The sequence below is a fragment of the Blastomyces dermatitidis genome (genome assembly GCF_000003525.1).
Source record: "Blastomyces dermatitidis ER-3 genomic scaffold supercont1.11, whole genome shotgun sequence".
NCBI lineage: Eukaryota > Fungi > Ascomycota > Eurotiomycetes > Onygenales > Ajellomycetaceae > Blastomyces > Blastomyces dermatitidis.
In genome coordinates this window covers 1,289,156-1,311,946 of record NW_025544784.1, presented here as the reverse complement: position 1 = coordinate 1,311,946, position 22,791 = coordinate 1,289,156, and the positions used below count along the sequence as shown (strand labels likewise).

Sequence of the window (22,791 nt, the reverse complement as noted above, 5' to 3'; positions counted from 1 at the left end):
TCCCTCTCCCCCCTCAATACCGCCAAGATGGGTATGGCATTTTCGAAACTGTTCGATAGAATATGGGGAAAAAAGGAAATGAGAATTCTCATGGTTGGTCTTGATGCTGCTGGAAAGACCACCATCTTGTACAAACTGAAACTCGGTGAAATCGTCACAACCATCCCTACCATCGGTGAGTTCTTCGATTCCGAACCCGATCACCAACCCTTGCCCCCTGGAAACGCCTGTGATGACGCCTGTGATGACGCCTATGGGGAAAAAGAAAGCCAAAACCCAATCACAATGCGTAGAGGGATATGGGCAACCAACGATTCTTCACCTCCTTAACAATACCAATTCTGGTGCTAATGTTCCACCCCAACTGCGTCCAGGATTCAACGTCGAGACTGTCGAATATAAGAACATTCAATTTACCGTGTGGGACGTCGGTGGACAAGACAAGATCCGACCTTTGTGGAGGCACTACTTCCAAAATACCCAGGGTATCATTTTCGTGGTTGATAGCAATGATCGTGACCGTGTTGTCGAGGCTCGGGAGGAGTTGCAGCGCATGCTGAACGAGGATGAACTACGCGACGCCCTACTTCTGGTCTTCGCTAACAAACAAGATCTCCCGGTGCGCCCCTTACTGTTCTTTCTTTACGTGTATTTGTTGCTTTGATATGTTAATAAATGTCTCGCTTGATAGAACGCTATGAGCCCAGCCGAGATCACCCAACAGCTCGGCCTACAGAGCTTGACACGACGCGCATGGGTAAGCAAACGTCCCAATTCCGAATATTTCCGCGATGCAAAAATGACCATCTACTAACCGTTCGCGTCTTTACTTATCAGTACATTCAATCTACCTGTGCTACGACTGGCGATGGTCTTTATGAAGGCCTGGAGTGGTTGGCCAATGCGTTGAAGAAGGCGGGTCATGAGTAAATGTTGAAACATGAATTGATGTGGAAGTAATCCAAACAAACCTCTTCCTCCCTTTTTTAGCCGCCCCGCTCTTCGTTCCCCCCCCCCCCTTGTCCCCCCTATCTCCACCTCTTCAATATACCTGGTAAAAATAAAAATATGCGTTGTTTGTTCCATTGGGTGGTGCAAGCAGGTTCAAAAATATCACATGGGCTTGTTGACATGTTCTGAGAGAGGGACTTTGAAAGGGAAAAACACATAAAAAAGAAAAAGAAAAAGAAAAAAAAAAAAAAAAAAAAAAAAAAAAACAGAACGAGATCACTTTTTCCCCCCCCCAACCTTTGCTTTCTTACTGGAGTCTTTTCTTTTGCTGTTGTTTCTCTTTTTTTGTTTTTTCTCTCTGGCTTGTTGCATCCATCCCCCCCTTCCACCTCCCCCGCGGGTCTGCTAATCATGTCACTATGCGCATACATCTTCAGCTCTTTGTGCCCCTCCCCCCTTGACTTCATGTTCTTTTTTTTTACTATTTATCATTATTAACTCGCCTGTTTCCTCTTTTATTGTTTTAAAGTAACTATATTATCTCAAACTTTCTACTTCGGTTCCTCTTTTTTCCTTTTCCATTCCTTATCTCGTCCTCGTACACTGTTGACCTGCTGCATTTTGGTTGCGTTGGTAGCTTTGCTTTACGCGTCCATCCGTCTCTCCATCGATCTCTCCATGCATGCATCGCCATCTTTCGATATAGAAGTATGTGCGTGTGTGCCCCTTACGAAAATCAATTAAAGGGTTCATCTCTCCCTCTTCCCGCTGTATTGGCTCGATTTGCCCAGATAAAATAGCATAGGATAAGGGCCTTGGTGTGTGGCTACGTAGGAAATTCGTGCTCTGCTCGTCCGGCCCCGGCTAGCCTGCCTTTGATTTTGATATCACTACTCACCTCACTTCAGCCTTCAGCCCACGGGTAGTAAAAGGGAGAAAGAGAGGCGTCGCGCATCCTGCCCACACCCCCCCCCCCCCTCGCATTTTTTTATATTCTTTTTTTTAACACTTTGACATGAGATATGTGTAGATGTCATTTCGTCCGTCAGATGGTTCTCTTTTTCGGTTCTATCTCTTGCACCAGTGCGCTGCCACTTTCTTCTCTTGTCATTCCCCTTTCTTCTCCAATATTTATTTATTCCTGTGCTCTTTCATCTCGTACATTAAGACTCCTGCCGCTTTGCTTCCACTTTCACATCGCATGTTACTCCTCCATGGTAGAGAGATGGAGGGAAGTGGAATGTGAAGAGTAGAGTAGAGTAGAGTACTTGTAGTGAGGAAGGGAGGTGTGTTCTACCCGTTCCATCCCATCCCATTCTGCAGAAGTTGCAGGTTATGCAACTGTGCAAAAGGGAAAGTATCGGAGTACTCCTTTGCAACTTCACAAATATAGCAAAATATAGCTTTGACTTTTTGCTTTCGATTTTCAATTGCAATTTCCCACGTTAAATTATTCCCATTCATTGACTTAACTAAAACATTGACAAACGGACAAAATAAAAATGGTAGATTAAAAGGCAGAAAAGGGGGCAAGAAAATCCCAAAACACGGAGTGGGCGTGAGAGGATATTTCCTGATTCATCCATCAGTCCATCCATCCAGCCATCCTCTAAACAATTAAGAAACGCACAACAAAAAGAAAAAGATATCAGCCACCGTAAAGAGCCTTTCCAGACGCCCCATTCTCATTTAAAACAATAGAACAAAAGAAGAAGAAACCCACCTGGAAGAGGGGAAACAGGCGGGGGGTTAACAAGCTTAGTGCCAGCCGGAAAAAAATGGGAAGCAGAATTAGAGGGGGGGGAGGGAAGATTAAAGAAATCGTTGAAGATTGTATGAAGAATTTGCGAAACACAGAAAGAGACAATGGAGTAAAAAAGAAGGGAAAAGCGCCTACCAGCATTTTAAATAGCAGAAGAGCGTTTTTCTCCAATTTACACTACTGCTGATTGAATTGGGGGGAGTCATTAATTTCTTTTATAAACTTGTTGCTGCTAGGAGACTTTCGCGCACGCTGTCCTAGCTGGAAAACAAATAAGAAAAAAGATTGAAACAACTTAGCACTTGGTATTTTGTTCTTTCAATGAGTGTAGGGGGCACTTGAGTGTTGAGTGTTGTTCCAGAGTTGTCTTGTGTTGGCTGCGCGGTGTCCATCTCATTTCTGTAGAGGGTTGAAAGACAAACCAATGACAATAAATTATATGCTGAGCCATCATTTTCCTTTGTGTCTACACTCTAGGCGAAATATGAGGTTTACCCTCCCCCAGACTGAACCTGGGGTGGGGAGAAGAAAATAAATACCATTTTCGCGGTTGCTCTGGTTCATGCCCCTCCCATGGGAAACCCGGGCATGTCGCACGTCGCGGATCCTGAAGCTGAAGCCTGACTTGCATTTGCGTTAAGCTCAGTAGAGTAGGAGGACCATACCTGGTCTGTTCTCACACCGTCACTTTCCGCTTCACTGCTCTCCTGCTGCTGCTTCTGCCGCTGCTGGTATTCCTGCTCATGAACCGTTGCTGGTGTGATGCCGTTGTTCGGGTCGAATTTGCGTAAATCAATCCCGCTAATCCACCACGACGCGGCGTAGATGATCTGAGTCACGCAGCGTAGTTCTTCCACGGTGCGCGGGGAGTAGATTAGGACGAAAGTGGGCGGGACGAACCGGAATCTCCACCACCAGCTTTCCCGAGCTAAGGGGTGGCGCTCACCCCAGCCTTTTTCGATGATGGTTTTGACGTCTGCTGGGTGGAGGGTGAGGTGCATGCTACCGTCGTACGCATGGGAATGGCAGATTTCGCCGTTGCATGTCAGATGGCTTTGGCATCTAGGAAGGGAGAAGAGGCCCGTGTTGTGTTTTTCGAAGCGGGAGACCCCCAGGAATAAGCTGTCTGGGTGCCGGAGAGATAGCTCTTTAATTGTTGCGGTCAAGGCGGCATATATGGCCTTCGGGCCCCGGTCAGTCATCTGCCGCTGCGGAGCAATCCCAACAACTTCTGGGCGGCTGCCGATTCGCTTGGGTAGGTCATTGAGGATCCCGCTTTGTGGATGAATGTATGATGGGATATGGGGAGGGTTCAGGGGATTACGCAAGGTAAAGATGCGCAAGACGCAGATGCGAAGATAGCCAACAGGAGTGGATGGTGTCCCACCAGGCCCAAGCGCAAGGAAATCATGATATCCCTTCCGGACCTTTCGGGCAAATGTAGCCAGGCAGAGCGCCACGAGGGTGAATAGGGTAATGGTTGGAATAGAAGATGCAAGTGGTGGATCTTGCCAGGAGAGAGTGGTAGACTGTTGCTTTGCATGTATGTGAGTTGTTGAATGCGGTTGTGCAGTGTATATAAAGCAAATCTCAGGGAGTAAACACACCATTTTGTGACAAGTTTCAGCAACAAAGCAGAGATGAGAGAAAAATTGTCTTTTAAACTATTTATTACCTATAGTTCAATGGCACACTGCTAGGAAGACAGTCCGCAGCAGAAAATGAGCGACTTGAATGTAATTGAAAGGAGCTTGTGGTTTGAAAAAAGAAGTCTAGGGTGTGCGAGGTTAGGGAGAAAAGGAGAGAAAAACGAGTGTCTTCAAGAGGAGGAGGAGGAGGAAAGTCTTTAGGAGGGAAACAGGAGCAACACACGGAGCGGGACAAGGGTGAAGAGGTGTACCTAGGGTATTATTTATTCGACCTTGCTGCTGTGTTGTCTGTCGCAGTGTATAGCTTTGTGCTAATTCTCAAGTGACTGCAGCGGAGATTTCACCGTGCGTTCCTGGGACCGGAGCCGATGAATGTGGCAGCTGCCATGTAACCCGTCAACGAACTAGCGCAACAGCGGAAGCGACTCTCCAGGCAAACTGTTGGCCTTGGATGGATTCCCAGGTATTCACGATGCGTGCCAGTCAGAATTCACCCAGAGGAGGAACACATGCCACAGCTCTCAGGACGGGAATTATGTCTCTCATTCGAGCCACATCTATACATGCTGCACCGGGTATGTTACGAGGTAGAAATAAAATGAACTTGGGGCACTTTTGTTCAAAACTGAGGATGTTCATAAGAATAGGAAGATGACCCGGCTTTTGAGCCGAGCGACGGTGAGCTGGTTGCTCATGGGACCTATCGTTGTTTGCGGCTGCTCATTCAGCTCGCAGGAGAAAATGGAGCTATCGTCAGACTTGCATCATTATGCCAGAGGGAGGGGAGCTCTGGGCCATGCTGGCCGCTGGATGCCAGTGGTTGGGATGGCAAGCCTGTGGGGGAAACAAACCTAGTGTTGAATTTTGGAAACCCTATTCCGTTCCTATTCGCCCGCTTCCCGCGCCAGGCATACTGTGTACATACGTCGATGATCGGTGAAGCCCTCTAACAGAAGAGGAAAGACAAAATACGCAGATTTCGAGGAAAGCTGCCGATCGTCGTGTGTGCACATACAGTATTCTATGTACAGCAGTGGTTGAGTTCGGTTTGTGGTTCTACGGAGGGGAGAGGGGAGTGGGCCTGCATCGTCGCAAGTCCTCCAGCGATGAAGAGCGACGGCTCGGGTTCCCGAGCTTATCAAAAGGCTGCTTTCCTCTCTCGTCTGTGTAATATTTACTGTACAGAGGATCCTCTCAAAAGTTTTGATTAGCGCTAAGAAGTTAAGCTGTAACTACACAGTAATAATAATACTGTTAACCATTCAAGGATCTTCATTCGAGAGCAGGAGACTTAGACTAGCTTTAGTTAAACAGTAGCTGGTTTATTCAGGTGCAACAGGCATTAACAACCCCCCCCCTTAAAACTCTAGTTAAGAGAGGAAATGTAAATACTTAACAGAGTTACAGCTTAAATTCTTAGTGGTAGTGGTGGCCTTGGCCTGCATCTCGGAGAGGACGGTCTAGGCCCGTATCTCGAAAATAACATTTTCTATCTCGTTATACACCTGCAACAATGTAGTATATATATCCATGGGTATAGATTCCACGCCACTGCGATAGTTACCTTTGATTGAATGTTCTGAACGCTAATGCTTAACAGAAATCTTGGCATCAGATGACATCATTGCAGAGGCAGTTTCTACTTCTCCAAGATAATAGCTAATTCATATCTCTAGTAGAGAACAGCCCTTTCTCTCTTTTCTTGAGACTTAACCTATGACGAGGAATATCTCCAAGAATCTATTTTGCTCCATGTTTACTCCTGGTCCTAGGAGCCTAATTTTCTTGTGCACTAAAAACGAAAAGGGGTATGGAAAAAATATCAGCTATTTTATATCTTGATAGCTGGTCATTCTACCAGTGGCTTGATTTGCACACTCTTGTCTCCATTTTTGGTTTATGACAAATGAAACATAATGTGTTATTATGTCATCCACACTGAAACAAAGCAAGGGGGAATCCATTCAGAGTTGGGAGTTGGCTGGAGAAGCTGGCAGATTCACTACCAGTGCATGATATTCCCCATACAAGGTCCCAGAGGCGCAGAAAAAAGCCATTTCCACGAATCACAAAACGCGCCAGGCCATGCGTAGATCAGTGTAACAGAAGGGACGAGTTAAAAGGCTAATTTGAAGACATGGGGATGAGTGGAGCAGGTGGTACCAGGCGCGGGGAAAGGAAAATTAAGTCATTGTACAATTTGAAGGAGAGTATAAGGACTGACCATGGAGCGGATGGTAAACTTAGTTCTCACACTACGGAATCCAAACACCCATCGTCCAATATTGCAGTCCGCCGCCAACGCCTTCACGTCAGTTTGGCAACTCCTGAAGTGCATTTCGTGCCGTTTGGAGTAGAGAATGTTTATTTCCCGTGGCTGGCGGGGAATATATTGTCGCCTCTAGCGGAGGGGCCTGCCTGGGGCCGTTGACGGCGCGAATGACAACGAAAGGCGACGTAGGAGGTTACAGCGGAGTTGCTGAATCGTTCTTTTCCTTATGATAGGCACTTTCAGGCAATGGGACTGGCAGGTGGGGGGTGAGTTTGCAGATAAAAGGGGGTGAGGAGTAGAGCAGAGCGTGTTATAACAGGGGCATGTATGTACTATCCATAATAGGATGCGCAGCAGCAATTATTATAACAATGCTATGAAATCAGGGCCTGCATGTTTGATGCTGACAGGCCTGAAGACAATATCAGTGGTGGTATGCAGACCATTTTGTCATTCTCAAGGAGGGGAAACGTTCTCTAACTACTCCGTATACTTATAAAGTAGGAGAGGTTGAATTGTTTGATGCACAGAATAATCATAAAACCAGATACAACACGCCATACCAGATATGGGATCTATTAACTCATAGCTGTTAGAAGTGCAGCCATACACATACACACAAGGAGTGAACATGCAACAACACTGCAATACTCGATATCTGTAACTGTTGAAACCGTTGCTCGATTGTTGCTATGGTGATTAAACTATGCACTATACTTTATTTGGATCGACGGGTGGATCCATAACTTTAAATTGCGTCTCGTGATTGGCTGATATTCCTGGATAAATTGCTTTTTCAGAGGGTCAGGGTACTTCGCGGCCCATACAGGACGTGTCAGGTCACGTGATCTGGCTTACTAATCCTTCCACCATATAACTTCCCACAAAGCTAGCAACCTTTCAATCACACAAGCTTTACACCTTCCACAGAACGCCATACAGTTCGAGGTTTCTTCAATTCTGGCGTCCGTACTCCGTACACAACCCCCTGCGACGCTGGATTCTCGAAGATGCTTGTGCAATTTTCACCTCTTTAAGGCTGTGTTTTCATATCAGATACCTCCGCTATATGCTCCCTGTTCTCGTCTTGATTTGTTATGAACCGAATGCTCTTATCGGATCATACTGGGGACGCTCTTTTCTAAAAAGAGGTTTTTTCGTTTCCCGCTCCCCCCTTCAAGGTCGCGTAAGTCTAATATTGTTGGCAAGCTCTCAGTAATCATCCCTACGCAAGCGCCTGAGACGAACCTCTGGACGCCGCGATTCCAGCACCTTGATTGATCTCTTACTTCTCTCTCGTCTTCCCTCAATTCCCTGTGCCTGGTTTGATGTCATGGTCCGCGCCGCAGAGCCAATGACACGCCGGGTGGCAGCCTCCCAGTTCCGCGACGACATTACCCAATGTCCCAAGCTGGAAATAGACACAGAGAAACAGGACTATGCCTACTCATCACGAGATACATCCCTAGACCATGATGAAGACTCCCGCACCTATCTCAAGTCTCCTTATGACACAGCGATCTCCTCAAACCCCATACTAGGCAAGCCTACACAGCCGTCGAAACGGAAGCGGAGATACCAATTCTACAGAGTACCACATTCTATTATGCGATGGATATGTTTGGGAGTGTTCATGAGCTTGCTATTGTTCATCGCGTTTCTGTTTCGCTTCACTATTTCCGGCTCCTCGTTTAGAGCGGTTCCGCTAGAACTGTCCAGACCGAAACCCAGGCCACCACAGTGGGAGAGCTTTCCGTTCCTGAGCAGATATTATGGTGGGATAAGGACGCTTGTATCAAGGCAGGATAACATCCCTGAATACCCTGGCGATGGAACTGTGGAGAAAATTATGGATTCCCCATCATATGGAAAGGAAGGGAACGATAAGTCGGATAAGAGATCTGAGGCCAAGAAGAGCTTGGTCTTCAACCCTTATCCTGATTACAAATCTGAAAGCTACGTTAAGAAATATGGCGTTAAGAATGACTGCTTTTTGGATGCGGATACGAAGACGTCGATCCCACCTGTTCGACATTTTCCGGGAATTCCCAAAGGCTTTCCCGATGCTGCGATGGGATCAAATAAGCTGCTAGGCATAAATGATGATGTTTGCTTTGAACGATTTGGTCGACTAGGTCCGTACGGCCTAGGCTATGGCATTGCCGCGGGAGGCACGGGTGGTGGCCTCGAAGGTGACAGATCTGGGATCGACGAAGTATGGAAGGAAATCCCCGCAGTTGATTTCCGGACAGTCAAATGGAGCGAAGCACAAGAGCGCTGTATTGCTGCAAACAGTCACCGATTCCCCAAGCTTGGACCCCCGAGAGTTGATCGCTTTGGGGCTATGAAAGTCGGCACCTTGCATGCAAGAGCCGAGACCGTAGGAAGCACCCCCCTAGGAGAAAATAAAGATAGCGCGTCTACTGTGGCTGCGGCGAACGACACATTAACTCTACCACGATCTGCTATTCTTATTCGAACATGGAGCGACTACCAATATAACGAGGAATCCATCATGTATCTTCGTTCGCTCATCTCGGAATTATCCTTAATGTCTGGAGGAGAATATATTGTTCATTTCCTGATCCATGTGAAAGATGACAACCTGCAAATCTGGTCGGACGATGATACCTATGATCGCGTTCTGAAGAATGCCTTGCCGGCTGAATTCCGCGGAATGGGCACCTTGTGGTCGGAAAGACAAATGGGGTTATTATATGGCGGCCTTCAAGAGACTTTTGCACGGGACCTCCCCGTCCATGGTGTCTATAGAAGCACCTTCATGCCTGTCCAATGGTTTTCACACCAACACCCAGAATATGACTTCATCTGGAACTGGGAAATGGATGCCCGGTACACGGGCCACTGGTATCACCTCTTCAGCCAAGTGAGTGAGTGGGCGAAACAGCAACCACGAAAGGGCCTCTGGGAACGCAATGCACGATTCTACGTTCCATCAGTTCATGGATCCTGGGAAGATTTCCGCCAAATGATCCGCGTGCAAACCGAGATTGGAACAGACAATCCCAATAATATGTGGGCGACTCCCCAGGACAAAAACCGCCCGAATGGGCAGCCAGAGGCCAAGGGAGACAAGCCCATCTGGGGCCCAGAACGACCACACGAGCAGGATGTCATAGAGACGGACGGTGAAGGTATCCCCCCTACCACGTACGAGAAAGACAAATACCAGTGGGGTGTGGGGGAAGACGCCGACCTGATCGTCTTCAACCCAATTTACGATCCCGAAGGCACAACCTGGCTCCTCCGCGACGATGTGACTGGATACAATAAATCAGAGGGCATGCCGCCGCGCCGAGCAGCTATTATCACCTCCGCACGCCTCTCACGAAAACTCCTCGCCACAATGCACCGCGAGACCAGCATAAAGCGCCACACGATGTTTTCAGAAATGTGGCCAGCGACTGCTGCGCTCCATCATGGCCTGAAGGCCGTCTTTGCACCCCACCCTGTGTACATTGACCGCCGCTGGCCTACCAAGTATCTGGAAGCAACGTTCAACGCGGGCCGCAATGGCGCGACGGGCGGGTCTAGGATATCTGTATTTGGCGACAGGGAGCATAATTTTAGAGGTACGACTTGGTTCTATTCTGCGGGCCATTCGCCAAATTTGTGGCGCCGTTGGTTCGGATACAGAGTCGATGGCAGGGGTGGGGAGGAGTATGAGCTTGCGACTGAGGGGAGGATGTGTTTGCCGCCTATGTTGTTACATCCGATTAAGGAGCTCGAGATGATTATTGAGAGCGTGGATCGTTGATAGTATCTACTCGATTTTTTATTTGTTTTCTTTTCTTTTCTTTTCTCTTTTCTATATTTGTGCATGGTACGGTGTGTTGTATGGCTTTCATTTTCATTTGCTTTTCTTTGTTTCTTTTCCTTTTTCTGAGTCCTCCCTTTATATTTGTGATATATGCACTTCTTACCATCGTCAATTCCCCCACTCCATGCCTTTGACATTTATCTCCGTCTAACCCCTTCACTTTGGTCTATTTCCTCCCGAATATTCTTGTGCTTTCTTATCTCCTCCTGAGCAGCATTGTTTCCCGTTATTCTCCTATGGAATTGATATGTTTTCACTCAGATACACATGATGGAACTAATCAAACCGCGACTGCGACTGATGCCCCTCCACATGCATGAGATACGACCCTGCCTTCTGTTTTTTTCTCTTTGCCCCAGATAGACGATAATGATGGATGATGGATGCAAAGATTGTATGTTCATGTATGATATTTAATGGCGGATCTGATGAAGCCTTGTTCTCCTGTTCATATCTGTTCCTTGATATGGTTGGTGGTGGGTTTTTAACCCCAGTCCCCTATCTCGCAGAGACTCGCCTGCTTGTATATATATATATCGGGCTTCTTATGTTACATTTTGCGGCTACCAGCTTCCCTCAGCAAAAATTCTTTGGATATCAAGTGAAACATTTGAATTGACCAATTCTCAATCATCCTTTATTGACATGACATCAGTTATAGAAAGGAGTCCTGGAAAATGATATATATGTAAATAAATAAATATGTAAATAAATAAGAAAAACCACATTTTAAGTATCGTCTTTCAATCTAATGGTTAAGATCTAATTGTAATGAAAAGGTCCGGGATGAGCCCGCCGTATATCCTATTCTACCTCCACGAATCTCTGTCTATCCAGTATCAGTTCCTTTTTCTCCAAAAGTCTAGAGGGCCCGCCTCCAAAATCCTTATTCAATTTGTTATACAAATTCCCGACAGTAGTGGTCTCCGTACACCCTAAAATGAAATTAAAGATAGAAACGAATGTATCCGCAGCCTTCTCTGTTGCACTCTCATCCATAAATCTCGGGTCGTACTGGAATTTCGTTTTGTAACCCGTGGGCGATTTAAACACCTCGCACATGAGGGAATAGTTGAAGAACATTCTATTCTGGCTCACACCCATGACGATCCAGCGCATATGGGCGTCGAGAGTTTTAGGTGGGGGGTCGAAGGGCTGGAAGCAGAACATGGTCTTTGCACCGCATTTGCTCCGATCAACACCGAGCGCTTTGTAGATATCTGCAAGCCCGACCATCCCGTTTTCGGTAGTCTCCCAGAAAAGCATCTGGGTATCATGCAGGAGAGTTCGGAGAGTTTTGCCCTGTTGGAAACGAGTGCGGAATGGGAGGAAATTGGCGCAGTTGCCATTGATTAATTGCGGGTTGTCGAGATTGACGTTACGCCCGGTTAGTAGGTTGTCATATGTGACGTCGAAGCTGCTGCTTAGGAATGAAAGAAGTATTCCCCAGGCTGTTTGGAAGACGATAGGTACAGTTATTCCGGAGCTGTGGGCGAAGTCATTGACCTCTATTCCGAAGGCTCTGAAAAGCATTCCTCCAACTTTAGGCTTGAGTGATTGACTGGAGTAGTCAAATCTATTCCCGTCAAGTAAATCCACCCAGAATTTGAGCATTTTTTCCGTGTCGCTGGTTGAGCAGTATCTGATGAGCTCCGTAAACTCGGTTGGTTTTGGAACTTTCTCATTTTTCACCATTGCGATGAACTGATCGTCAAATATTCGAAGTAATGTGCCGTCGTACATTGCATGGTCCATTTTGATGTACAAGTCTAGGGTGCCATCCATCGTTGACCTTAAGATTCGGTACTGAATGAAAGGTTTTCCCACTTTGAAACGGCCATCCCACAGGGTATTAATCACGCGCTCTCTGTCTTCAGGGGTGTCGTAACATATAGTTTCCAAATCTAGAATGGCCTCCTTTAGAATAACTTGTACCCATTTCGGAAGCTCCTCCTTTTTCACACTTTTGACGAACATGGCACGTAGAATCGCGTTCTTTGCCGTTAGTTTCCGCACCAGATCCAGCCACCGCTCAACATCGAAGTCAGATGGGACGCGTCTTACTGTTTGAAGTTGCCAGAATTGGTCATCGGTATGGCCTTGTGTTAGAAACTCAACCTGGCCAGGGACGCAGGGGTAAATGGCTTCAATATCATTCTGGTCAACACCAGACTGATGCAGCGTGTCATATATGTCATCTTCAATTTCGTACGCATGAGGGAAAGCAGGGAGGCTACAATTTGTCGCTGGTAAAGGCCGCATAACTCGAGCTTGCTCTTTGATAGAAGGAAATGACAACACATCGGCAACAGCTAGCTCATATCCAAGCTTGCGACACTCACTTACGAGATTAATAGCAGTGATCGAGTCGCCACCAAGAGAGTAGAAGCTGGACGTAGTCCCGAAAGAATCAAGATCACACTTGAATATGGAAGCCCAGGCATTTCGCAACAATCGTTCCTCGGCAGATTCGGGAGCTGATAAATCCGACGCTCCCTTAACAGCGGCAAATTGCACGTCTTGGTAACTTGCTACCAATGAATCTTCCATTGATTCGACGAGTTTTAATATCTCTTTTCGATTGGTTTTGCCCGAAGGGAGAAGAGGAAGATATGTAACAGGAAGCCAAACGGCTGGGATCATATAGCGTGCAAGAGTACCCATCTTTGTTTGCAACTCCTGGAAGGGGTATGCTTCTGAAGGGGGCAATAGGGGTGTGGTGTATCTTCCGATATCGCCGGGAGCTTCTGAGAGGAGTTGACAAACAGCGGCAAGTTGAGTCTTCCCGTGTATTTTCGCCGCGAGAACCACGCAAGTTTTCAACATGCCGGTCCTAAGGATTGCATTCTCGATTTCTCCGAGTTCGATACGGTAGCCGTTGACTTTGACTTGGTTGTCCCTTCGGCCAAACAGCTCGATTTGGCCGCTAGGGAGCTGACGAGCAACATCTCCAGTACGATAGATTCGAGATCCATCATTTCCAACAGAAAATGCCGTATTATCCACATCGGACCCGTCTAGATAGCCGCGCGCTACCTGAGGCCCACCTAGACAGAACTCACCTACCTCTCCCAAGGCCACTGGAGTCTCTGAATCAAACTCCAAGATGGACACGATCGTGGTAGACAGTGCCGTGCCAATATTATTGATTTTGCTATTTGGTTCGATAAGCGCAGTTGTCGCCGTGATGGTTCCCTCTGTCGGGCCATAGCTATTATAGACCGGAATTCGGGCTGCCCAGTCGTTCAGAATCTCTGGCAAAAGAGGCTCTCCACCCACAATGAGAGCCTTCAAGCTCGGTACATCCGAAGGGATGAGGAGTTTCTTAACGATCGTTGGAGTTAAACTAATGTGAGTAACATCAAAATTATTGATGAAACCAGCAAGATTTGAAAATACTCGAGCTTGACTGACTAGGCAAAGGGTGCCTCCGGCGCTAAGTACTGTGAAAAGGTCAGAGTAGGATCCATCGAAGATATAGTTGAGGGCCCATAGCGATCTCCACGAGTCGTCCGTTTTAGTTGCCTCCATTATACCCTTGGTAGCGTGAAAAACATTATCGTGAGTGACGAGCACTCCTTTCGGGTCACCAGTACTTCCAGATGTGAAGATAACATAAGCAAGATTCTCAGGACATAAGGTAGTGACAACGAAATTTTCACAACTGAATTGAGAAAGATCTAGTTGGTCCAACAGCAAGTATTCATAGCCAAAGTTCTCCAATGAGTAAGAACTGGCAAGATCCGTGACAATCAATTTTGCTTTAACTTTCTTCAAGATAAACTGGTTTCGTGATGATTGACCTGCTGGGTCCAAGGCACAAATTGCAGCGCCGGCTTTGAAAACCCCAAGTATGGCAATTATCATATTGATCGATTTGTCGAGGCAGATAGGGATAACATCCTCTGGGAGGATTGCTCTAGACCGAAGGAAGTTAGCTAATCGATTTGCTTGCTCATTCAGCTGCTTATACGATATATTATTTCGATTTTCGTCCACCAAGGCGGTTTTGTCTCCGAAGCGAGAGACGCTATGTTCAAACAGTGAATGTGCAAATTGGGAATGAGTGTGGAGGGGTTTTGGCGTGGGAGGTTGGGAGGTGGAAGGCAGCATTGAGCTTAATTTAAGATCGCCAACCAGCGCCTGCGCATCGAAGGAAAAGGCATTGAAAACTGCGCCTAGTCCGGAGAGAATATTTTGGGCAAATGACGAATCTAGAGTTGAAGATAAGGAAATATTGCTTAGGTCGGAGTCGCATGCCTCGAGTTTGATAAAGTCAGTAAAACCCGGATGCTCTTCCGAAACGAACGTAAAGGTGTCATCTGCATCGGATGAAGGTGGCTTCACCAAGAAATTAACGGACGTGTCAAATAAGCCAGCCGGCTGGCCCGCAGCAAGCAAAATATTCCGCAGCCCAAAATGAGCATGCTCTGCGACCGATTGTATTTGGAGGTGGATTTCTTTCGCAACTTTGCCAATGGTTGAGGACTTGGAGATTTTAACACGTAAGGGAACTTGCACAACAGTCGGCCCTTCCATGAGCAGAATATCTGGAATCGGCACGTCTCGGCCAAATAGTGTAATGCCAAATATCACATCGGGTTTTCCAAGAATGAGAGAAAGAACTAATGCCCATGATGCATATAAGATCGAACCGACAGAGACTCCAATCGCTTTACTGGTTGAATAAATCGGAGTTGTCAAGTTCACAGTGGTGACATTATTTGGGCCCGACGTGTGTCCTAGCCTCGAAGGTTCGGAGTCCCGAAGGTAATTGCGCCAGTACTCTTGAGTTGAGATTCTGTCCTGTTGGGTAAGGTACTGCACAAACTGATTGTACTGCGGGCGACTAACTGGCGGGCGTGAACGGATCAAATTGGACAGATCATCAAACACAAAGCGGTTGGACCAAAAATCAAAAAGAGCATGATGCATAGTAAAAATTAGCTCCCCAGTGGTGAGCACAGTGACTTTGAAAAAAGGCTCTTCCATAGTGATGGTGACTGGCCTTTTCTCCAGGTACTCAGCCAGTGTCATGTCTAGGTCTTGCCATGGTAAGGGACTTTTTTTGGGGACTGTTTGAATGTAAGTCCTTCCGTAAGGAGTAAATGTGCTCCGAAGAAAGGTATCGGTTTTCAGAAGGCATTTCAGAGCGGCCTTCACTTCACCAATACTGGTGTTTTTTAACGTCACCACCCTGTCATAGACGTATTTCGCACCATCTAGCATAACATCGGCAATCAAAGGCTCTTGCGATGGGGTCGAAAGCCATGCATCCTCAATTTCGTTCGGGGCGATGTAGTCTTTAGGAAGAAGGGAAAACGCTTCTGGCCGTACTACCGGATTGTTTATTCTTTTGCAGGTGCTCGCCACCTCAAGTAGATTGTTTTGAAGCATGATATTGTGAACCTTTACATCAATAAGTTCCTTGCTAGCGTGTGACGCAGCGATTATGGCAGAAAGAGAAGAGCCGCCAAGATTCAAAAAGGATGCTTCCAAATTTATGCTCGTTTCAGGTATACACAAGACCTCTGCCCATATCCGCCTTAGCGAGCTCTCCATCGGAGTGAGATGGCACTGCTCTATGCTCTGGTTCGCAGACGTAGAATTAACAAGCATTTTCTCTGGCGGAATCGCCTGTACAAGCCTGCAAAGCTGAGGAACATCAACTTTGCCGTTAACGTTCAGAGGTAGATGAGACTGCTTCCACCAATATGCAGGAACCATGTATGACGGCAGAAGATCTCGAAGAATTTTCTGTAAGTTGCGGACAAGAGTTGGCCATTCTGTTTCCCCTCTAGGCACTACGACTGCGACGAGTGACTTCTGGCTTCCCATTGTCGTAGATACAGTCCACGAATCATAAACGTCAGGATGTTGTTGGATATAGCAGTTTACCTCACCCGGCTCGACGCGTTGACCGTTGATCTTCACTTGAAAGTCTATGCGGCCTATCATTTCAATGCGGCCATCGGCATGGGTTACAACCATATCGCCCGTCCGATAAAGGCGCCCGGGACCAAATGGATTTTTTATGAAAGACTCTCGTGTTCTCTCGGGTCGGTTAAGGTAGGATCGTGCAAGTTGTTGACCACCAAGACACAGTTCCCCTGGTTCAAGTATTGCAGCAAGTCGCACCGTTCCAGGGACAAGAACGTAGGAGCGGGTTGAATCGACAGGGCGACCAATGTTCTGAGGGTTCTGTTTCGGCTGCATGACATGACGCCAATTGATCTGTGTAACCTCGCTTAAACCGTACGCATTTAGAAGCTCGAGTTTGCCCATCCAAACCGGCAGGAGGGCAGGATTGATCAGCTCGCCAGCGACAGTCATTCGGCGTAGAGTGGGAACGCGTGTTTGGTCAATGAGAGCCGCTGTTGATGGTGTGACATCTATGACATTCACGCGCATAGAATTGATCATATCGGTGATTCGAACAGTCAAGTTTTCTTTCCTGGCTAGGCATAAGCAGCCTCCTTGCTTTAATGTAGAGAAAATCGAACGCTGCGCGGCTGAGAAGATGGGATTATGGAAAAGAAGTTGGCGAAGGTTCGGAAGAGTTGGGAAGGCCATCAGGCCCGTGTATGCTGATTTGTGCTCTAACAAAACACCCTTTGGCTTTCCTGTCGAACCCGAGGTGTATATGACATAACAAATGTCAGTTGTATCTTGCGGTACCTCTATATTTGAGAGAGCGAAGCCGGGGGCACGTTCTATCAGGTTTTCGATCAGAACAGGATTTGCGAAGTTGACGGCTAAACTCTGATCTGAAATAACAAATGGTGCTTGAACATCATTGACGATAAACGAATTTCTCTCGGGGGGACTTTCAGGGTCCAGAATAACGTATGCGGCACCTGTTTTTAATATTGCCAAGATGGAAACGATCAATTCAGGTGAGCGGTCCATGCACACAGGCACGTAGTCACCTCGGCCACAAGTAAGCTGGCGAGCAACTTGATTAGATAGTCCATTGAGGCCTTCGTACGTAAAGGCCGTTTGACCTTCGAAGTTTAGACATTCATGTTGCGGATTCAGCTCAGCTTGGTACTCAAAGAGTCCATGAATAAGGCCGGCGACGGGGAACGTAACGGGCTTACTGCACTGTAGCAGAAATTCCTTTTCCTCTTTGGGTAAAATGTCCATATCCGACACAAGCGCGTTTGGATATTGCACAGCTTCATTTACTAAAGATATGAAATGGCCGAGAATGACTTGTAGATCTTTGTCGCCAGATCCTTCAGAATAGTAGTGCATATTAACCAAATGGCGCCCAAGATCGATATTTATTGTTAAAGGAAAGAGAATATCATCATCTCCTTCCTCAAGAATATCAAGCGCGTCGGATACAATCAAACGCACTTGCACATCCAGAGGGTAAATTTGGTGCTGAATTTTGCTGTATCCTATAAAGGCATTCCTTGAGGACTGCTGGTCAATCTTGGAAACTTTGCGAATCCAACTCAGTAGCGATAGATGATTTTCAATCACCACCTTTAGAGGGAAGCATAATTCCGCATGCCCAACAATGGTATCGTAGCCGGGCACACTGGTGTCTCGACCAGTGACAGCAAAGACAGACGTGCCATCAGTAGCCGCGGTGTGGCGATATTGAACCAGCGACCATATTGCGTGGATAAAATCTCGCATTGATACGGCATGGGCGTTCAAAAATTCGTGGATGGACTTCACCAAAGTCTCGTGTAGGTTGGATGTGAGGGTGTTTCTCATGCCGGAGGTTTTAGTTGGGAAACCATATGAGAGCGAGGTAACAGTTCCATTCATTAGATTGCGCCAATAGGATAGCGCACTCTGACTATCCCGTTCCGTTATGTGCCTCATGTAATATTTGAAATGACCGTGAGGTTCGCAGGATAGACCGTGATAAAAAAGATCAAAGTCTCGAGAAATAAGCGCAAGGGATCTACGGTCAACCAACACCTGGAAGATACGGAGACGGAGGGTTACACCCGTTTCGCTGAGAGCCACAGTGAGCTCGGCAGTTTTCATCGAAGCAGTTTTTAATGCCCCATGGTCTGAGATACCCTGGATGCGAATAGGAGTAGCCCTCCTTAGAACAACGAGGCGGGGCTCTTGATCAGCTCCGTCGTATTTGATCGACGTCCGGAGGACAGGATTATGACTAGCCACAGCCTGCCAGGTGTATACAAGCCGATCGATGCTTGGGCAAAGCTGGCGTGTATCCCACCGCAGAGTATATGTTGGCAAATTTCCATGGGGCGATCGAGAAAGGCATTTGCGCTGCTGCTCGGTACATTCGCTTTCCTCCTGGAGCTCAGAAATGGCCATCTTGAGATGCGCTGGTCGTGATCCTCTTCTGTATGGCGGCGGCTTCTGGAAGGTGAAAAGGAACGGTAAGCAAAAATAGTAGGAAGGTTCTTAATATTTGTATAACGGATAAATTGAAAGGACCCGTTGGGTGTACTTGATATTTGATTCTTTATAAAAAAAGACGCTTCCACTTCAAGTGCACATCGACCGATGCATATTTATACTGCGCCGAACTACGATTGGGAATATCAACGCGAGGAGCGGATCATGTTGTTGCGCCGAATCTGCCTGTTTCCGTAATTGTCGTATTCATTTTACCATCTCCAGCAGCGATTCAACTAGGCTGGCGCCCTGAAGAACGGGCTGCTCGGGCTGAGTCGCCATCTGGATCTATGATTATGCAGTAGTCCAAAAGTCAATGAAGGAAGTAGAAACCAAACGCCATCATTTTGAAACAACCCACAGGGCTCCTGGCCCCCGAAGCCTGGCAGAGGCGTCATCAGCCCTGGCAGCTGGTGAAATTCGAATGAGACTATTTGACCCACGCACAATCCTTCCACGTGTTAATTGAAACCTAGCAAATCAATATATAGATGTATTTCTATATATATACATATGTGTATCTCTGTGTGCGAGTCGAAAACACCCCTAGCCTGTCGTGCTATTTCGTATCACCCGATATTAGCCACGAGGATACCATGCTCAAAGTTCGGGTGTTTCAAGTAGTGGCTATTCGAATCGAGAGCCTACCAGGATAAAAGGAACATTGTGTGAATGCCCAGTGGAGACTAACTTTTTCGTCAAGCTGCGGTGCGTGTAATCCAAGCGCACCGCAGCATGAAGAAGCCTTGGCTGATCAAGCTATATTCAGCGAGGACTGTTCATAAGTTAGTTTGGAGTGCCACGTTTTGGAGATTGTGTGTCACTTTCAGGGTTGGTAACAGCACACATGGCATTAAATTTAGCTATACGTCCTACGTTAGAACTATAAATAAGCGGATTATACAAGTAAATATCGTACGGCGTGCTGATTGAAAAAATAAGCTTGAAAAATGCGCTTGCGCTCGGCTGGAGCACGGTATTATGGGACACTCACAATGAAATTAACTCTCCGAGTAAAAAGGACAAGGGATCCCTAGTTCGTATAAACGACGGGACCCCATGCCGCCTGGTAATAATCTACGCTTGTGGCCAGCAAAAGGAAGTTTGCCCAGGGGAGATGAAATAGATGAGAACAACCTTGGAAGAGGTTCAGGACCACGTGAGGGTAGAATCCGGGTAACTAACTATAGGCGGTTAGTTAGTTAACTAATGTCAACTGGTTAGTCAGCCTTAGAGATGGGCATCCAATCCTTGGTTTAAACATAAACATGATGGCCCTGATGAAATCCCCCGATGAAAAAAACTGCGGATGCAGTGACGCACATAACCCAAAATTACCACGGAGGTTAAGTAAAGCCTAGTTTCAGTTATTTCGTATACTTCGTATTGTGCATAGGATCCATCCACATGGGCATGTTGCCAGCTGACGAAATTCTAAACAGCCCCTGGGGTTCCGAGGGGCATGCTTACCGCCCTGTCAATCGGATATCGTTTGCCTGAGCAACAATAAGAAGGGTTGTCTCAGTGTTAGCTAGCCCAGTGAATCCCTCCTGCTGACTGTACAACTCCAGTTTCTCTCTTGTGGGAAAGCCTCACTTGCCATTGATGCCTCGTGGTCCGCTGTTATCCCTCCACTTTTATAGACCAACAGGCCCTGCCTCACAAGCTGGGGTGAAATCTTCCAATTCAACATTATCAGTTCCTTCGCTACGCATATAAGACTCTATTTTCCTAACTTGGCTAAACCTAGAACCTCATTGAGAAGAATTACATTCGCCTGACTGCTTCCTCTTTACTTTGTCTAATTTCTTTAATACTTCGCGTGTCATCATAATACACTGCCATAAACAATTTGGTCTAACTATCGATCACCGTGCTATTACTATCAATTCTACAGCTATGCCTTTGGCCTTGACATTCGCAAAGCCCAGCCCGCAGGCAGCAGAGGTCCTCTTGCTGGAGGAGTATTCGAAACCGGAACCAAAGCACGATGAAGTTCTGATCGAATTCCTTGCTGCCCCAGTCAACCATCTGGACCTTCTAGTTGTCGCAGGCAAATATCCTATAAAGCCAAAATCCCAGCTCAATGGGAACAATGTAGGTGGCTTTGACGGTGTGGGCCGCATTTTGTCGTGTGGCAAAAGCGTCGACAAATTTACCCCGGGTGATCTTGTCATCCCAAAAAAGCCGGGTCTAGGGACATGGCGTACACATGCAACATTGAGCGCGGACGATTTGATCGCGATCCCCACTATTCCGGACGTTACGTTTGCGGCGATTCTCAAAACATGCGTGCTTCCCGCTTATTTTTTACTCGAAGACATGAAGCAGCTGAAGCCAGGCGACTGGATTATCCAAAACGCAGGCTTGGGTGCCATTTCGCAGATGGTGACTCAGTTTGCGCATTTACGCGGGGTGAAGGTGATCTCCATCATTCGCGATCGTTCGCCGGCGACAGACTGGAATACGGAGGCTGATATTGTTCTCAGCGAATCGGAATTACCAAACGCAGAAATTCTTATGGGAAAACATATAGTTCTCGGTCTAGACTCCGTGTTCGGACGGTCGGGAGAAAAGATCGCCAGCTGCCTCTCAGCCCACGGAACTTTCGTAAATTATGGCCAGCTGAGTGGTGGGGGCCCAACAGCCTCCTTCAATGTTACACATCGGCAGGTTTTCTGGGATCGTTTGACATTTCGGTGCTTTCGAGTCACCGAACAAACCGCTCTGCGCACTGATTCCGAAATCAAAGACCTCTATGCCTGGTTTACCGAACTCTTTGGAGATGGCAGATTGAAACTCCCCAAACTGAACGTTGTCAGCTGGTCCGGCGAGCGGGAGAATGTTGCCGCTAACATTAGGGCGGCGATAGCGAGGCAGCAGAGTTCCATTTTGGGAACACAGAAAACAGTCTTCCTGTACACATCTGCTACGAAGGCGCCCCAATGCATGATCCCATACGTCAATATAGAAACAGCCTCTGAAGGTATTGCTGCTGCCTTGAAAAAGATGCCCATGAAAAGACATATCTTTTATCTTCTAGCGCATTCTCCAGGCCTTTTCCCTCCGATAATGGGGGTCTACTCAGCGTTCTTCCAGAAAGCTACCCGGACCTTGCCGCTGTTGGATTGGCAGCTCATAGTTCTGCGAATTGCGTCTACTCTAAAATGCCAATACGAATGGGATGTCAACGCACCCGTTGCCAAAGTTTACGGAATGAGCGAGGAAGCCATGAGTGCAGTAAGGGCGTGCAGAAATATTACTCTGCAGGGAGGCAACGTGAACCACTCAAACTTTTTCTCAAAGAGACAGCTATTGATACTAAAATTCGTTGACGAGCAGCTGAAGACTTACACCAATGAGGAGGGTACGATGGCTCAGCTACTTGGCGTTCTGAGCTATGCGGAGTTGGTTGAGGCTGTTTTCGTGGTTGGATTCTATGTTATGATCGCAAGGCTGATCAAGGCTGTGGGGATTGATCCGGATGCGGAGATTCCTGGATTGGAGGATATGATCAGGGCTGGAGTAAACTAAATTGTTGTCATACATGGTGATCAGAGCTATAAATATAGAAAACAAGTTTTCAGGTTCAATGTGCTACAAACTCCGTATAACTTCCCTAGGTGAACCCTAATATCGCCCCCAGCTGAACAAGAGGGTTAGTTAATAGCAACATGCTATACTCTTCGGGTGAACTTAAATTTAACGAATAATGTAGACTTCGTATCGAATTTCCCTATTGCATGTAGTGTAAGCAATGCCTCCTTGTGAAATGTAGAACAATATCAAGACTGTCAAGCTGGTCAGCATTTCCATTTATTTTTTCAACTGAACTGCATGCACCTGTATCAATACGGAGTAGTTTGAGGGACAAAATAAGGGCGATCATTCCGGCGTGAAGTTGAAATAAACCTGACGCTAA

General features: G+C 46.9%; 5 protein-coding genes across 11 annotated transcripts; 3 read left to right on the top strand and 2 right to left on the bottom strand.

Annotated features, from left to right (window-relative positions):
- Positions 1–27: 27 nt before the first annotated feature.
- Positions 28–930, top strand: BDCG_08490 (arf/Sar family, other; the record flags this gene model as incomplete). Its single annotated transcript, XM_045424277.1, has 4 exons — positions 28–175; positions 375–619; positions 692–757; positions 838–930. The coding sequence occupies 4 exons, from the start codon at positions 28–30 to the stop codon at positions 928–930; spliced, it is 552 nt and encodes a 183-aa protein (XP_045273025.1).
- A 413-nt stretch (positions 931–1,343) lies between these two features.
- Positions 1,344–5,641, bottom strand: BDCG_08489. 3 transcript variants are annotated; one of them, XM_045424275.1, is made up of 4 exons: positions 5,214–5,598; positions 4,614–5,062; positions 4,321–4,485; positions 2,356–4,248 (listed from the first exon to the last, which is right to left on the bottom strand). In XM_045424275.1, the coding sequence occupies exons 3-4, from the start codon at positions 4,321–4,323 to the stop codon at positions 3,274–3,276; spliced, it is 978 nt and encodes a 325-aa protein (XP_045282575.1). In that variant the 5' UTR covers positions 4,324–4,485; positions 4,614–5,062; positions 5,214–5,598; the 3' UTR covers positions 2,356–3,273. The 3 variants fall into 3 exon arrangements, with proteins under 3 accessions (XP_045273024.1, XP_045282575.1, XP_045282574.1); XM_045424276.1 differs by having other exon boundaries at positions 1,344–4,242; positions 4,321–5,062; positions 5,214–5,641; XM_045424274.1 differs by having other exon boundaries at positions 4,321–5,062.
- Positions 5,642–7,573: 1,932 nt separating this feature from the next.
- BDCG_08487 lies at positions 7,574–11,222 on the top strand. Of its 2 annotated transcripts, XM_045424273.1 has the most exons (2): positions 7,574–7,785; positions 7,844–11,222. In XM_045424273.1, exon 2 carries the CDS (start codon positions 7,968–7,970, stop codon positions 10,410–10,412), a length of 2,445 nt encoding a protein of 814 aa, XP_045282573.1. In that variant the 5' UTR covers positions 7,574–7,785; positions 7,844–7,967; the 3' UTR covers positions 10,413–11,222. The 2 variants fall into 2 exon arrangements, with proteins under 2 accessions (XP_045282573.1, XP_045273023.1); XM_045424272.1 differs by having other exon boundaries at positions 7,574–11,222.
- On the bottom strand, positions 11,036–20,327 carry BDCG_08486 (nonribosomal peptide synthase). Of its 4 annotated transcripts, none has more exons than XM_045424268.1 (3): positions 19,864–20,327; positions 19,518–19,741; positions 11,036–19,428 (listed from the first exon to the last, which is right to left on the bottom strand). In XM_045424268.1, the coding sequence occupies exon 3, from the start codon at positions 18,783–18,785 to the stop codon at positions 11,280–11,282; it is 7,506 nt and encodes a 2,501-aa protein (XP_045273022.1). In that variant the 5' UTR covers positions 18,786–19,428; positions 19,518–19,741; positions 19,864–20,327; the 3' UTR covers positions 11,036–11,279. The 4 variants fall into 4 exon arrangements, with proteins under 4 accessions (XP_045273022.1, XP_045282570.1, XP_045282572.1 ...); XM_045424269.1 differs by having other exon boundaries at positions 11,148–19,428; positions 19,518–19,752; positions 19,864–19,977; XM_045424271.1 differs by having other exon boundaries at positions 11,148–19,428; positions 19,561–19,741; positions 19,864–19,977.
- On the top strand, positions 20,150–22,594 carry BDCG_08485 (mitochondrial enoyl reductase). The gene is made up of 2 exons (XM_045424267.1): positions 20,150–20,214; positions 20,312–22,594. Exon 2 carries the CDS (start codon positions 20,769–20,771, stop codon positions 22,401–22,403), a length of 1,635 nt encoding a protein of 544 aa, XP_045273021.1. The 5' UTR covers positions 20,150–20,214; positions 20,312–20,768; the 3' UTR covers positions 22,404–22,594.
- Positions 22,595–22,791: the final 197 nt, after the last annotated feature.